Below are 16,330 nucleotides of genomic sequence, written 5' to 3'. Positions count from 1 at the left end.
GCATGGGGAGGGTGGGCACACTGGCATTCCCAGCCTCCACCAGCACCCATGGAAAGGCTACCACAGCCCCATTCCAAAGATGCAAAAATCAAGGCTCAGGGTCCCCCACAAGGACCAGAGTGCCAGGATTTTCCATCCAGGCCTCCTGACCCCCAGACCTGAGGTCCTTATGGCACCACAGAAGCCTGGAGCAGGAACCCAGGCGCTCTGACTCCCAGGTTACATCAAGCACACGTGAGCACACAGCCACACAGGCCTTGACATGGGTGAGGGAGGACAGCTCGCCAGCCCCCAAAGCAGGCCTGACCCACTGCCTAGAAACAGAGCTCACCAGGTGGCAGTGCAGCCAGGCTAGGACCAGAAGGGAATGATGAAGGACCCTCAGCCAGCACTGGTCCTCAACGGAGCAATTTTACCCCCACTCAGAGGACATCTGGAAGTACCTGCAGACATTCTTGGAAGACGAGAGTAGTACTGGCATTCAGCGGGTGGAGGCCAGGGATGCTGCTGGGCACAGCTGACAGGCAGAGCCTGTGGGGAACCCAGCCAAAGCTGGGCCTAATGTGGTCCTGGCTGATGCCCACTGGGCCAACCAAGCTTCCACCCCATGATAGCCAGGGCACCCTCTGCCCAGCCCCGCTGCATTCGACTCAGCCTCCAGGCACCAGGAGACTCCAGCATGGCAGGGCTCAGGCCAGGGGGCTAGGCTGAAAAGCGCACTCCCCTGCCTCAGCCGCACCCACCAGTCACACACTCACCCACCCCCCAGCCAGGGCGCCCCAGACCATAATGGTCTTTCCCTAGAGGAACCTCTGTCCCAGATCCGACTGCCACTTCACCTGGTCTTCACGATGATGCCCCCAGCTCTCCACATGCTCATTACCACATGACCCCTCACCAGGATGGCTCCTCAACAAGCAGGATGCCGTTCTGTGACCAGTCCAGGCCCATATGGGCTCAACACTCATCTGCTGACAGCACAATGGCAAATACCCAATCTGTGGAGCAGACACGACCCACGCCTATATGGACACGGCAGAAAGGACAACAGACACTGTCCACAGGGTTCTAGGGCCTCCAAGGGCAGAGCCAAGCTGGGGTGTGCGGGCTGCCCTGCAGAGCCCAGCTCTCTGCCCTGGCCCTGGTGGCCAGGCCGTTTCGGCCCTCTGTGTTGTAACTGTGCTAGTCCTCAAGCCACCCTTGGGGTGGGGGGATGTAGCCCTCCTCCCAGTCAGAAGTCTGTGTGCTCCAACATCATCTCCTCTTCCTCTACTCCCCAACCTCCCCTTCCTCATGAAGGCGGGCCTTGACCTCAGTCCTTCCTTCCCCCCTCTCAGCCCTGCACTCAGGTCAACAGTTTCCCTAAACCAATGTTTGCAAACATGAATGTGCCGTCTGTACTCGCACCTCTTGGGGGCCCTTTTAAAACACAGATTCTGAGTCCGTGGATACAGGGTGTGTGGCGATGCTGAGGAACCAGGAGTGCTGAGGCCACTGGCCCCAGACAGACAACATCCTGAGTAGTTGAGGAGTAGCTGAGGTGCTAATGAGTCCTCAGACCTGGATGGACTCTGAAGAGTTGATATCCACCGCCACCGTACTACCTAGACCACCACTGCCTGGACAATCGCAGCAGCCTCCCCCCACCCAATCCCACAAGCCCCCAGCCTCCACCCAGCAGCCAACCTCACACACCTGCTATGGCTTCCCCAGCCTTCAGGGCAAAGCCCAAGCTTGTATGGCTTATAGGATCCTGTGCAATCAGGCCTCAAAGGGATCCTCACCCCAACTGCCAAGCTCTAGGCAGACTAAACTTCTCTCAGCTCCTGGGGCGCTCCAGCCAGGCCCCCACCGCCTCGGCTCCACCTCTCCCGGGAGGAGGGAGGGTCTGGAGGCATCCAAGCTCTTACACCTGGGTGGTCTAGCAGAGGTCAGTCAACCTCTGTGAGGAGCCTCAGTTTCCTCCTCCATTCTACCCGAGGATATGTGGGGCCTCCTCCTCCTCTCTCTTCCCTGCCTAGCGCAGTCCCTTGGGGCAGGGGATTGGAGGACAGACACTGGCAGGTGGCCGCTCTGTGGGTGACTTAAGAATAAGACAGAAGGGGCCGGGCGAGGTGGCTCACGCCTGTAATCCCAGCACTTTGGGAGGCCGAGGTGGGCGGATCACGAGGTCAGGAGATCGAGACTATCCTGGCTAACACGGTAAAACCCTGTCTCTATGAAATATGTAAAAAATTGGCCAGGTGTGGCGGCAGGCACCTGTAGTCCCAGCTACCTGGGAGGCTGAGGCAGGAGAACTTGCAGTGAGGCGAGATCATGCCACTGCACTCCAGCCTGGGCAACTGAGCAAGACTCCGTCTCAAAAAAATAAAAAAAGAAGACAGAAGGAAGCAAGAAGCAGAGCTGAATCACCGCCGGTATGGGCTTTTCCAAAAACTCACCTATGTCCATGGCTCAGAGGAGCCTGAGAGGGGACATCCTCCCCAGGCCAGCCTATGATGTCTCCCCCAGACCAGCAAGCAGTGCCAGGTCGCACACCACCCATACAGCTAAGTCACCGAGGAGGTGTCAGCTGGCTGTGGCCCCTGGGAGCTAGGTGAAGCCATCACGTTAGCAGTGCATGCCCTGTGCTGGGTGCTAGACAGACTCCTCATCTCCCCTCACACCAGCCCTACGATCATCTCCCTGGCGGAAGCTTAGGGACACTCACTGACCTTCCAGGGCCACCAAGCTTCCCAGTGAGGCAGCCAGGACCCGAGCCACTGAACCCGCCTGCTCCATGGTCTTCACCACTTGACATGTGTATGTCCACACCTGCCAATCAGAGCGTGGGGACAGGACCCACTGCAGGCACAGGGAGAGGCAGCAGGTGCTCCTCCCCCAGCTAGCCCACCACTTCCTCAAGGCTCTCAGCCCAGGCTTCCAGGGGCTCCCCGCAGCCACCCACCTGCACTGGCCCTACATGCCCAGAGTCCATGTTTGGAGGACTCCTGGCTCCAAAGAGTCACGCCTTGGCACAGGCTTGCCTGCTTTCTCCACTACCTTCCATCGTCTGTGAACAAGTTCCCTGCGCCCTCAAACATACCTCTCAAGTGTCACCACCCGCGGAAAGCTTTCTTCTGTCTTCCCAGATAGAGAAACTTGCCCTGTTCCTCGAGCAGGGTTCATCTAACCCTTCACCTCCTGTCTCTGACTCCCCACCAATGGTGTCCCGGAGTGTGGGAGGAACTCAGTACTCCAGCACCTCACATGGTGTCTGAAACCCAGACCACAGTACCACCACCACAGTAATACCATCCACTGCTGATTGGGGCCTACAATGGGTTATTTGTAGTATTTGTAAATAAATCTAGCAGGCAGTGGAACTTTATACCATTAATAATTATTTCAACTGACAAACCAATCACAGAAGTTAAGAAGTGCTTTGTTTATCCTACAGACAGAGAAACAGTCTCAGAGAAGCTCCACAACTTGCTAGACAGGAGCAGAAGCAAGTTTGACCCGGTCCCTCCGATTCCAAAGCCAGCTTCTGGGCCCTGTGGCAGGCAGCTGGAAGGATGGGACGTCATGAAGCTGCCCCAGGGCACAGTCACAGGCATCTGGTCGTGTGGTGTCGTGTCTGGTCTTCGAGGCTGAGCACGGCCCCAGGGACACTGGGAGCAATGCTGTTCATTTAATATCATCAAAGGATAACAGGCATAGATAGGCCTGGGCGCCTTATCAGCACCACCCAAAGCTTTTAAAAGGGTCACCTAGAGTCACAGACTAGGTTTTTTTTTTTTACATAAATTCAACTTTTATCTTAGATTCAGGGGTACATGTGCAGGTTTGTTACAAGTATAATATGTGACACTGAGGTTTGGAGTTATGAATGATCTCATCACCCAGGTACTGAGCATAGTACCCAATGGGTAGTTTTTCAGCCCTTGCCCCCATCTCCCTTTCTCCCTCTAGTAGTCCCCAGTGTCTACTGTTCCCATGTTTGTGTCCATATGTACCCAAGGTTTAGTTCCCATCTATAAGAACATGCAACATTTGGCTTTCTGTTCCTGCATTAATTTGCTTAGAATAATGGCCTCCAGCTGCATCCATGTTGCTGCAAAGGACGTGGTTGTGTTGTTTTTCATGGCTGAGTAGTATTTCATGGACTACGTTGTGGGGTAATTTGATGAGAGCCTTTGCCTCCCACCTCCTGTAAAATAAACTCAAACTGCATGCTGGGGCCTGGAAAGCACTGAGAAACCTGGCCCTGCCTGCTTCCCCACGGACCTGTCCTCCCAGGCCTTGCCCCACCATGTCCTCCAGCCACAGCTCACCAACACACCAAGCTCTGGCTCCCTCCCGAGTCCCTAGGGCCTCTGCACTTGCTATTCCCGCTTCCCCTGCCTGAGATGATACAGCCCCAGCTTCCTGCAGCTGACTCCTTTCTGACCTGTCAGCGGCAGCCACAGCTCTCTCCTTGGGAAAGGTCTTCTCTGACTACGTGAGGACAGTCCCTAGACCCCTTCATATCACTGTTATCACTTCATTTTCATCCCTGTCACTGGTTGACATGTCTGTACCCTCCCTGTGGCCCTCAAAGACTAAAATTCCAAATGACAAGACCTTGTCCATCTTGGCCACCATGAGGCCACATGCACCATGAGGCCTGGCACAGAGGGAGGTCGACAGATGTCTGTAAACAGCTCTGCGGGGGATGTAGGAGTTGTTCTAATGAAGAAACACACAAGAAGAACAACAACAGGAAATCCTGGGTCTGGATGCAATCTGGAAACGACACAGGCACCCAGCAGCACGACGAGGAGAGAGCGCAGGAGCTAGTCCTGCGCTGCAGATTCACCACTGGTTTCCCTACTGAAAATCCCAAGGGCTCGCTCAGTTGGAATGTTCTAGAATGTAGGGGCTCGAATGTTCTAGAATGTACAGGCTCCAATGTTCTAACATCCTCCTCTTCCAGCTGAGAAAAATGAACTTCTTCATGGAGGTTGGGGGTTGCCACACAGATAACACCAGGCCCCAATCCAGGAACAAAACTTCCCACCACCACACAGGACACTGACACCACTGAGTCCCTTGGTCAGTCACCCACAGAGCCTTCTCTCTGTCAGCGAAGGCCAAGTTCCTGGAGGACCAGGACTGACAATACCTGGTTCAGTAGAGCTGGGCACACAGCAGGCACTCAGAAAAGCTTTCTGAATGACGACAGTTGTTCCTTATGAATCCGACTTCTCCGCCCCTCCCCATGCCCAGCCCAACACCATCTGGGCACCTGCCAGGTACTAATTCGGGAAAGGTCTATGGGCTGCTGGCCAATGCACAGGCCCAAATCACACACTCCGTGTGCAGACATGTTCCCAGGGCTTGACCCTCCCTGTATCCAGGCCCTTTGCAATGACTTTGCCACCTCTGCCAAGGGGTAAAGTTTATTTTCTTACCCCTTGAACGTTAGCTGGCCTTGGGTCTTGTTTTGGCCAACAAACTGTAGAAACGCAAACGGGCCTCCAGAGGCCTTGGAAACATCCACTGTTAGTGTCAGGAACAAGTCCAGCAGCCTGAGGAAAGCCAAGGAGGAGGCCAGGTCATGCCCAGCGCCTTCGGTTAGCCAAAGGCCAAGCCCCAGGGCAGAGACCCCTTACCAGACTGCAAGCTGACTGCACACATACAAGGGATTCCTGGCAAGACCAGAGCTAAGCAGCAGAGCCCATAGAACTGTGGGATGAAAAACTGCTTATTGCTTAAAGCCGGTAGTTTTTAGGATGGTTTGTTATGCAACAATAACTGATAAAAACTTTTACCTACACGTAATGGAATCAGAAAGGGAAGGAAGACATTTATAGTCACAAAGATGTCCAATGCAGCTGTATCTACAACAGCAAGAAAATGGGAAAAATTGGCCGGTGACTCACGCCTGTAACCCCAGCACTTTGGAAGGCCAAGGTGGGTGGATCACTTTAGGTCAGGGGTTAGAAAACAGCCTGGCCAACATGATAAAAGTACAAAAATTAGCCAGGCATCGTGGCATGTGCCTGTAATCCCAACCACTCAGAATGCTGAGTCAGAAGAATCACTTGAACCTGGGAGGCAGAAGTTGCAGTGAACCAAGATTGCCGCCAGTACACTCCAGCCTGGGTGACAAGAGCAAAACTCTATCTCAAAAAAAGATAATTAGCCAAGTGTGGGCTGGGCCCAGTGGCACATGCATATAATCCTAGCACTTTGGGAGGCCAAGGCAGGCAGATCACTTGAGGTCAGAAGTTCAAGACCAGCCTGGCCAACATGGTGAAACCCTGTCTCTACTAAAAATACAAAAATTAATGGCCAGGCGCGGTGGCTCACGCCTGTAATCCTAGCACTTTGGGAGGCCAAGACGAGTGGATCATGAGGTCAGGAGATCGAGACCATCCTGGCTAACACAGTGAAACCCCGTCTCTACTAAAACTACAAAAAAATTAGCCAGGCATAGTGGCAGGCGCCTGTAGTCCCAGCTACTCGGGAGGCTGAGGCAGGAGAATGGCGTGAACCCGGGAGGTGGAGCTTGCAGTGAGCTGAGATAGCGCCACTGCACTCCAGCCTGGGCAACAGAACGAGACTCCGTCTCAAAAAAAAAAAGAAAGAAAAGAAACAAAAATACAAAAATTAGCTGGGTGTAGTGGTGGGCGCCTGTAACGCCAGCTACTTGGGAGGCTAAGGCATGAGAATTGCTTGAACCCAATTCTCAGGAGGCAGTGGTTGCAGTGCGCTGAGATCACGCCACTGCACTACAGCCTGGGCGACAGCAAGATTCTATCTAAAAAAAAAAAAAATGGCCAGGCGCAGTGGCTCACACCTGTAATCCCAGCACTTTGGGAGGCCAAGGAGGGCAGATCATGAGGTCAGGGGTTTGAGACCAGCCTGGTCAGCTTGGTAAAACCTGGTCTCTACTAAAAATACAAAAATTTAGCCAGGCATGGCTGCAGTCCCAGCTACTCAGGAGACTGAGGCAGGAGAATTGCTTGAACTCGGCAGACGGAGGCTGCAGTGAGCCGAGATTACGCCACTGCACTCCAGCCTGGGCGAGAGGGCAAGACTCCGTCTCAAAAATAAAAAAAAAAAAGAAATTAGCCGAGTGTGGTAGCACACGCCTAAGGTCCCAGTTACTCAGGAGGCTGAAGCAGGAGGCTTGCGTGGGCCCAGGAGCTCAAGGGGGCAGTAAGCTATGATGGCACCGCTGCACTCCTGCCTGGGTAACAGAGCAAGACCCTGTCGCAAAAAAAAATTAAATAAGATTACAGTGCAATAAATCACAAGCATAGACATTCAGTAGATCTATTCTGAAGTAATTTAAAATGATCACTGTCTATTGTACTTTCTTTTTAAGTCCTTAGCTTTTAAAGATTACACTACAGTTATTTTTTATTTTTTTATTTTTTTATTTTTTTTTTGAGACAGAGTTTTGCTCCATCGCCTAAGCTGGAGTGCAATGGCGCGATCTCAGCTCACTGCAACCTCTGCCTCCCGGGTTCAACCAAGTCTCATGCCTCGGCCTCCCAAATAGCTGGGATTACAGGTGCGCACCACCATGCCCAGCTAATTTTTGTATTTTTAGTAGAGACGGGGTTTCATCATGTTGGCCAGGCTGGTCCTGAACTCCTGACCTCAGGTGATCTACCCACCTCAGCCTCCCAAAGTGTTAGGATTACAGGCGTGAGCCACCATGTCTTGCCCCCCCCCGCCACTACAGTTGTTTTATATGAAATTATATGTTTGAGATTTGCTTTAAAATAATATGGGGTCCAGGCACGGTGGCTCATGCTTAATTGTAATCCCAGCACTTTGGGAGGCCAAGGCGGCCAGACAGCTTGAGCCCAGGAGTTCAAGACCAGCCTGGGCAACATGGCAAAACCCAGTCTCTATAAAATCTACAAATATTAGCTGGGCATGGTAGTGCGTGCCTGTAGGGCCAGCTATTTGGGATGCTGAGGCGGGAGGATTGCCTGAGTCCAGATCAAGGCTGCAGTGAGCCATGATCACGCCACTGCACTCCAGCTTGGGCAACAGAGTGAGACCCTGTCTTGAAAAACAATAGTCATAAAATGGGGAAGGCCTGGCAAGGTGGTTCATCCCTATAATCCCAGCATTTTGGGAAGCTGAAGTGGGAGGATCACTTGAGCGCAGGAGCTCCAGACCAGCCTAGACAACATAGTGAGACCTCATCTTTACAAAAAATACAAAAATTGTGGTGTGCACCTGTAGTCCCAGCTACTCAGGAGGCTGAGGTGGGAGGATCAACTGAGCCCAGGAGGTTAAGGCTGGAGTGAGTCCAGGAGGTAAGCCCAGGAGTAAGCCTTGACTGCACCATGGCACCACCGCACTCCAGCCTGGATGACAGCGCAAGACCCTGTCTCAAATAATAATAATAATAATAATAATAATAGGGAAATAAAACAAGAGCAGCTATAAGTTAATCATGGTTAACACTTGGTATTAAGGGGGAGGGAGATGCTTATTTTATTATAAGCATGTTTATGTATATGTATTATTTTCATAATAACCTATTAAATTTAAAAAGGAACAGTCTAAAGACTATATAAACATGGAACTTGTTGACACTACAACACTGGGTGCAGAAAGAAATCAAAATGCTCCATATACGAGGATTTCAACTCTCTGAGTGTTAGATACAAAAAGGGGAGAGAATATACAGAAAGGAAATGGATGGAGGGTAGAAGGATGATTTGTCTCTTGAAATTTTTATTTCATGATGTTAAATTGTCTTAAGAGAGGACCAGGCCGGGCACGGTGGCTCATGCCTGTAATCCCAGAACTTAGGGAGGCCTAGGAGGGTGGATCACAAAGTCAGGAGTTCGAGACCAGCCTGGCCAATATGGTAAAACCCCATCTCTAATAAAAATACAAAAATTAGCTGGGTGTGGTGGCAGGCACCTGTAGTCCCAACTACTTGGGAGGCTGAGGCAGGAGAATTGCTTGAACTCGGAAGGCGGAGGTTGCAGTGAGCCAAGACCATGCCACTGCACTCCAACCTGGGTGACAGAGTGAGACTCCATCTCAAAAAAAAAAAAAGAGGACCAAAAATTCGGGAAAAACATGACACCCTTTCATTTCCTTCAGCTGGGGCTCAACGTGAATCAAGGGCTGGCTGGTGGGGGGTCCCTCCCAGAAGCATATGGGACTCAGGGAGGGTAGATTTTGCTAGAAGCCACGGGAGGTAGCTGAGGAAATCCAGATTTGGCTGGGCTGTGGAGAGGACCCTCACCAGCCCGCAGCAGGCCCCAGTTCCCTGCCCCAGCTGGGCTCAAGGCAGGGAGAGTACCAAGTGAGAGGGTATCAACCAAGATCAATCCTCCCTAGTGCAAGAGTCCACAGCAGCAGCCCCTCTCTCAGATCAGTTTAGAGATAAGAGATGAGGACCACCTCTAAAACACATCTTTAGCCAGAAAAAAAGAAAAAAAAAAAAAAAAAGCTTTGAAAAGAACATAAATTGTAATCAGACTAGCCACTATCTGCTAGAAACCACCTCTACCAATTCAGTCTGCATCTCTTCTGATCCCCCAACCCACCCCAAAACTGGGCACTGATACCCCCATTTTCAGATGAGGAAAGGGAGGTCCCCACCTGCCCAAGCTCAGCCACCTGCCCTGGGTGCCAGGCTGGGCTCAGAAGCCTGGAAGAAGACTCGGGCCAGCACGCCTGACGGCCTCCTTCCCGAACAGCACCTGTCCTAGGGCCACATGCCCAGGGCTGGTGCAGGAGGTAGGGGACCTGCACATGCTGAATGAAGCCCCTCCCAGCCTAGCCCTGGGGGGACAGTGACTTGTGCTGCACAACCTCTGCACTGCCAGGAGGGATGCCATGGGCTAAACGTTTGTGTCCTCACAATATTCAGAGGTTGAAACCCTAATCCCCAATGTGATGATACTAGGAGTTGGGGCCTCTGGGAAGTAATCAGGGTTAGATGAGGTCACAAAGGTAGAGTACCCAAGGTGCAATTAGTGCTCTTCTAGGAAGAGACCAGAGCATGCTGCCTCTCCTCCCGTCATGTGAGCACAGTGAGAGTGGGCACAGTGAGCGTGGGCGCAGTGAGAGTGGGCGCAGTGAGAGTGGGCGCAGTGAGAGTGAGCGCAGTGAGAGTGAGCACAGTGAGAGTGCAGCTGTTTGCAAGCCAAGTAGAGAACCCTCACCAGAAGCCAAATCTACTGGCACCTTGGTCTTGGACCTCCAGGCTCCAGACCTGTGAGAAATAAATGTCTGCTGTTTAAACTACCCAGTGTGTGACACTTGTTACAGCAGCCCAAGCTGACCCAGAGAAGGAGAGAGAAAGCACAAGCCGGCAGGCCAAGAACTCCAAGAAATGACTGACAAGGGTTCTTTTTCGATCCTGGGGTTGTATCAGAACAGAAAAGTAAAGTTATATGCGCATATTATTTTCAGAACACTGACGGTTCAAAGTCAGTGTAGGTATAGAATCATCTACAAGCTTTATTAAATGAAAATAAGTGAAGTGTGGGAGGGCCGTCACGTGTGTGCCTACATGCATCTGTCTTCATACCTGTCTGCTTGTAAACAGTACGTATCTGAGAAAACACACAAAAAGGTGGCAACGTGGCTGCCTCTGGGGACTAAGAGTTGAGTGTGAGGGAGACTCACTTTGCACTATATGCCCTTGATATAATTTGGTTTGGAGATTTTTGTTTGTTTGTTTTAAACATAGGGTTTCACTATGTTGCCCAGGCTGGCCTCAAACTCCTAAGCTCAAGCAATCCTCCCGTCTCAACCCTCCAAGGAGTTGAGACTACAGGCATGCCATGCGTAATATGATTTTTGATCATGTACAGTAGTACCTTTTTTTTTTTTTTTTGAGACAGGGCCTCACTCTGTTGTCCAGGCTGGATTACAATGGCATAATAAGTGCTCACTGCAGCCTCCCACTGATCCTCCTACCTCAGCCTCCCATGTAGCTGGGACCAGAGGCACACATCACGGTACCCTACTAATTTTTTTTTTAAAGAGACCCAGATCTCAAAACAAAAAGAAAAGAAAAGAAAAGAAAAAGAGACCTGGATCTCACCATGTTGCCCACACTGGTCTTGAACTTCTGGGCTTAAGCAATCCTATTGTCTTGGCCTCCCCAAATGCTGGGATTACAGGCGTGAGCCACCATATCCAGTCAGTAGTACTTTTTAACAAAAATGTGTTTAGTGCTATTCACAAGTCAGTTATGACCTTCCCCAAGAAACTGCAAGGCATTTCATGGGTCAACTCACCAACTTCTTGAACTTGGTTTCCGTTTTCACCAGCGGATAAACAGCAGCAACCCCTTCTCACAGTGTAACCTAACAGACCCGACCAAAGTGCTTCCCTGAGGTTTTCATTGTCCAACCTGACATGACAGGTCCACCAGCCCCACCAGCTAAACCAGAAGTAATGGGTCCCAAACTCATTTCCCAGAGCCTCTGAGCTAGGAGCTCTCAAATAGAGACCATGGTGCAGGTCCACACAGCTAAACGGCAGAGCAGGGGTCTGAGCACTGCTCCCAGCTTCTGCCACCTTGTGCAGCACCGAAAGGCCCATGAAGCTACTTCAGGGCTGTCCATGCCGCCACAACCAAGGCAGGGTAGAGTGGCTTCCCTTCCCGAGCTTCCCTCCAGCACTCCCATGCAGCCACCTCTGAGAATTCTGGAACACCAAGCAGAGGCGCCCACAGCGGGTAAGCAGGCCCGGGGCAAGGGGCTCTGAGCAGGCCTTGCCCTCACCTGCCCCATTCGTTTCAGAAAGGAACCATGAGGGACCCACACTCTAACCAGGGCCTGTCACCCTGCACTTCTCCCAACCTCCAGCCCAGCCCCTTTGCCCAGGGCCCTCGGAACTGGGGCCTTGAGGTATGGAACATCCTGGGTTTGTGGCCACCAGCCACTCACCATTCATTTCCTCTCCCCTTCTGGGTGGAAATAGTCCAGCATGTCCTCCTCGCAGTTCCCACCAGGCCTGCTCAGCTGTGAGGGGCCAGGGTCTGGCTTAGTACATCAGAGCAGAACGTCCTGGACAGGAGTGGCCCTCTCCCGACCAACACTCCCCTCCAGCTCCGACAACCCCCAGCCACTAGTTCACAGCTGCTCCAGGCTCTCAGAATTCCCAGGATCCAGCAGAAAGACATCTTCTCAACCTTTCCCAAGCAGGACAGGGTCAAACAGCAACAGGCTAATTGTGTTTACAAAACACAAGATTGTTTAGCTCCAGAACACTTCAGTGTCAAAACACCAAGGTTCTGCACAGCGCCAGCGGGGCAGGGAAGACATGGTCCTTCTACCAGAACTCAGGCAGTCTTTCCCAAGGCCCTGAAAAACCCCAGCCCACAAATAGGATATCAGCCCTCCAGTATGCCCACCCACCCAGCCGGCTGCTAGGCGCAGCCAGGACCCTCAGAATCTGCCTGTGTCAGGCTGGCCATGGGAATAAGCCAGACTCAGGTTTAACTGAGTCACAAGGTGGGGTCCAAGAAGCCGCTTCGGGCCACCCAGCCACAGGCCCGAGCAGCCTCCTTTCCAAAGCTTCCCACCAGCACTCCCACCCAGCCGCCTCTGAGAATTCTGGAACCCCAAGCAGAGCGCCCAGCAGAGGGCAGGCCAGACTGGGGCTCAGACTTGTGGGGCTACCTCCACTCCCTTCTTGGGAACAACGTCCTGGCCCTGGACTCTGTGCGCGAACCCTCAGGCCCTGTCCAGGTCTTTGCAAGCCAGTTCCAGAGCTGGAAGCTGAGGGAAGGCAGCCTCCAGCCTCACTCTGGCCAGCCACTGAAGCCCAGAATCAGGGAGCACGTCCACCCCCACCTCAGCTGCCAAACATCCCTCCCCTGCCTCTGGGGAACAGTCCCCCCACAGCATTCTTTTGGGGATCCACCCTGCCCACACTCAGGCCATGTAGAAGGGAATGAGGCACTGCATTCCCCAGCCCCAGCGAGAATGGTTCAGAGACAAGTACGTGGCCCAGGCTGACAAATCAGAGGCTACCAGAAGGAATCCCCGTCCCTGTGGACCTGGAGCATGAGGGATGGGGGGCCCTGGAGCCAACCCGACCAGCTCTGAATCCCAGCTCTGCCCCTACCAGCTGTGTGACCCCAGGCAAGTTACTTAGCCCTTCTGTTAGAAACAGGAATGCTAAAACCACCCCCCTCCCAGGGCTGTAATGCGGATCAAATGAGATCACACACCTAAGGAACGCCACAGTGCCTGGCTGAGAATAAGGGTTGAGGGTGAGGACTCGCCTTGTACCACATGCGCCTGAGAATGAAGCCAATGTAAAAGAGACCAGGGAAGCAGGGAGGGGGCGGGGGGAAGAAAGACAGACAGACAGACGAGGCCCTATTGGACTGTCGCCTGAGCCCGAGTCTACCTGCACCTGAAGCCAGAATGCCCCAAGGATTTGACTCAGGAACCAATACATCCCCTTTGTTACCGAACCCGCTCAGCACCGAGGCTCATGTCAGAACCTATCCATCCCTGTGACTCTAGGAATCAGCCATACAATCAACTTTCTGCTCAGATCATTAGCTGACGAGACTCCAGTGACTCACTACATCTGTTGGTTGAGAGTGAGAGGACCAGAGCACACAGCAACAGAAACAGAGTTGCAGCCATGTGGCCCAGTCCATGGGTCTCACTGTCCACAGGGTCCCAGCCTGAAGCTCATGCAGAGGCACTCACAGAACTGCCCAAGTCCCAGATGGCTGCGTCAGGGAAGGGGCACCCACCCATTCCCCCACCCTTCCCAGGAGAGCATCCCAAATCTAAAGAATTTCCTGCCGCATTTCCAGCAAGGCTAGGAGAGTCCTCAGGGCCCATCAACAAAAATAACTCATCCTGGCCAGGGATGGGGTCCACCAATGATGGCCCAGAACAGAACACACCCTGCCTCTTCACACTCCTAGAGGTTCCCTGGAGGCCACAGGAGATGTACTTGTGGGCTGCGAAGCTGTCAGCCCAAAGCTCTACATGTGTGACCCTGCAAGGCCGCCACTCTGAGCTGCAAATCCTCATTTGCAAAGGCCTCTTCTGGCTCAAAGGTTTTCAAAAATTACTCCTCTTTTAAGATTGTGACTCTCTGTGCCTCACCCCACAGTGGAGGTTTACTCTGATACCACCTGACACAGGTGAGTGAGGGGCCACCTTCCTCCATCTTCCTTCCAAAGATGGCCTCTGTCCTGCACAGAAGGGAAGTTTGCATGTGCTGACCCCCTCCTATGCCTGAGCACAAGGCCACCTCTTACTGACAAGGAAATTAAGCCCAGAGAGGAGCCGAAACACACCCACAGTCATCCTCCTAGTAAGAAGCCGAGGCCAGGCACGGTGGTTCACGCCTGTAATCCCAGCACTTTGGGAGGCCAAGCCAGGTGGATCATTTGAGGTCAGGAGTTCGAGACCAGCCTGGCGAATGGGGTGAAGCCCCATCTTTACTAAAAATACAAAAAATTAGCTGGGTGTGGAGGCGCATGCTTGTGATTCTAGCTACTCGGGAGGCTGACGCAGGAGAATCGCTTGAACCCAGGAGGCGGAGGTTGTAGTGAGCTGAGATCATGCCACCGCGCAAACTGATGTTTAAAACCCACTCCCAGGGTGATCAGCTATGAAACCCCGGGAAGGTCACTTACCCTCTCTGAGCCTCAGTCTCCACATACGGCCTCAAAGAGCCACATGTTAGCGCTCAGCACCACATCAGGCACGAACCTAGAGCTCCAGAGACAGGAGCCACTGCTGTTTCTGGAGCTAACTGTCCTTATAACACTTAACAATGCAGGGCAGGGTGACTGCAGGCTTATGTGCATTTCTGGAGGGAGATTCCCCTGCCCCTGCCACCGGCTCCACACTACAGGCACCTCTGTCAGCTCCCCCAAAAGAATGAGGCACATTACTCACCAGGAGGGCTCCTCCTGATATGTAGACAAAGGTCAGAAGCTGGGTCCTGGACTGGCCTCTCCATAGCTTCAGGCATCCCCAGAGCAGCCAGAGGATGGGGCACCCAAATCTCCGCAAGCACAGGCCACAGCTTGTCTGCGCCCAGGTTAAGTTATACAAAGGGTGCTTGGGAGCTGATTGTGCAGGAAGCAAAACCTTTCTCCAACACGATCCCAATGCCACTGGACACACTTTCCTGCAGGGAGGCAGCAAAAGCCTCTGGTGGCGAGGACGTAACTCCTTTTCTTTTCAAGGATCCCGTGATGAATGTTAGGACTTTAAAATCTTAAAGAAAATAGGCTGGGCCGGGTGCGGTGGCTCATACCTGTAATCCCAACACTTTGGGAGGCTGAGGTGGATAGATCACCTGAGGTCAGGAGTTCAAGAACAGCCTGGCCAACATGGTGAAACCCTGTCTCTGCTAAAACTACAGAAATTAGCCGGTCGTGGTGGCACACACCTGTAATCCCAGCTACTTGGAAGGCTAGGGTCCAAGAATCTCTTGCACCTGGGAGGTGGAGGTTGCAGTGAGCTGAGATTACACCACTGCACTCCAACCTGGATGACAGAGACTCACAAAAAAGCAAAAGAAAATAGGCTGGCTAGGCACAGTGGCTCAAGCCTATAATCCCAACAATTTGGGAGGCTGAGGCGGGCGATTGATCGAGCTCAGGAGTTAGAGATCAGCCTGGCCAACATAGTGAAACCCTGTCTCTATAACAACAATGGCAAAAAAAGACAGAAAGAAGGCAGGGAGTGGTGGCTCACGCCTGTCATCCCAGCATTTTGGGACGCCAAGGAGGGCGGATTATGAGGTCAAGAGATCGAGATCATCCTGGCCAACATGGTGAAACCCCATCTCTACTAAAAATAAAAAAATTAGCTGGACACGGTGGCACGCACCTGTAGTCCCAGCTACTTGGGAGGCTGAGGCAGAAGAATCACTTGAACCTGGGAAGTAGAGGTTGCAGTGAACCGAAACTGTGCCACTGCACTCCAGAGCCTGGCAACAGAGCGAGATTCTGTCTCAAAAAACAAAAACAAAAAAAAGACAAAAAAAAGCTTTAGTATCAGTCAGGCCAGGTTCCAATCTAAGCTGCCCCACCTGCTAGCTCTATAACTACTTGTTTGGGGCTTTTTTTGTTGTTCTTTTTTTTTTTTTTTTTTTTTGGAGACAGAGTCTTGCTCTATCACCCAGGCTGGAGTGTAGCGGTGTGATCTCGGCTCAAAGCCATCTCTGCCTCCTGGGTTCAAGCAATTCTCCTGCCTCAGCCTCCTAGATAGCTGGGATTACAGGTGTGCATCACCATGCCCAGCTAATTTTTTGTATTTTTAGTAGAGATGGAGTTTCACCATGTTGGCCACGCTGGTCTTGAACTCCTGAC

General features: G+C 52.4%; 1 protein-coding gene across 4 annotated transcripts in view; it reads right to left on the bottom strand.

Annotated features, from left to right (window-relative positions):
- Positions 1-16,330, bottom strand: part of ITPK1 (inositol-tetrakisphosphate 1-kinase) — a 184,361-nt gene that overhangs the window by 154,932 nt on the left and 13,099 nt on the right. The window contains exon 2 of one of the 4 annotated variants that reach the window (XM_033191522.1): positions 5,436-5,552. The exons of 2 other annotated variants lie outside the window; for them this stretch is intronic. In XM_033191522.1, coding sequence (XP_033047413.1) covers positions 5,436-5,552 — 117 coding nt within the window. Of the gene's footprint in view, positions 1-4,605; positions 4,630-5,435; positions 5,553-16,330 lie in introns of those variants that run through there. One more of the 4 variants, XM_033191524.1, reaches the window with a different exon arrangement.

This window comes from Trachypithecus francoisi, unplaced genomic scaffold, assembly GCF_009764315.1.
Source record: "Trachypithecus francoisi isolate TF-2019V2 unplaced genomic scaffold, Tfra_2.0 Lachesis_group3, whole genome shotgun sequence".
Classification (NCBI taxonomy): Eukaryota; Metazoa; Chordata; class Mammalia; order Primates; family Cercopithecidae; genus Trachypithecus; species Trachypithecus francoisi.
Note: the sequence above shows the minus strand (reverse complement) of the source record. Positions and strands in the feature narration are given on the sequence as shown.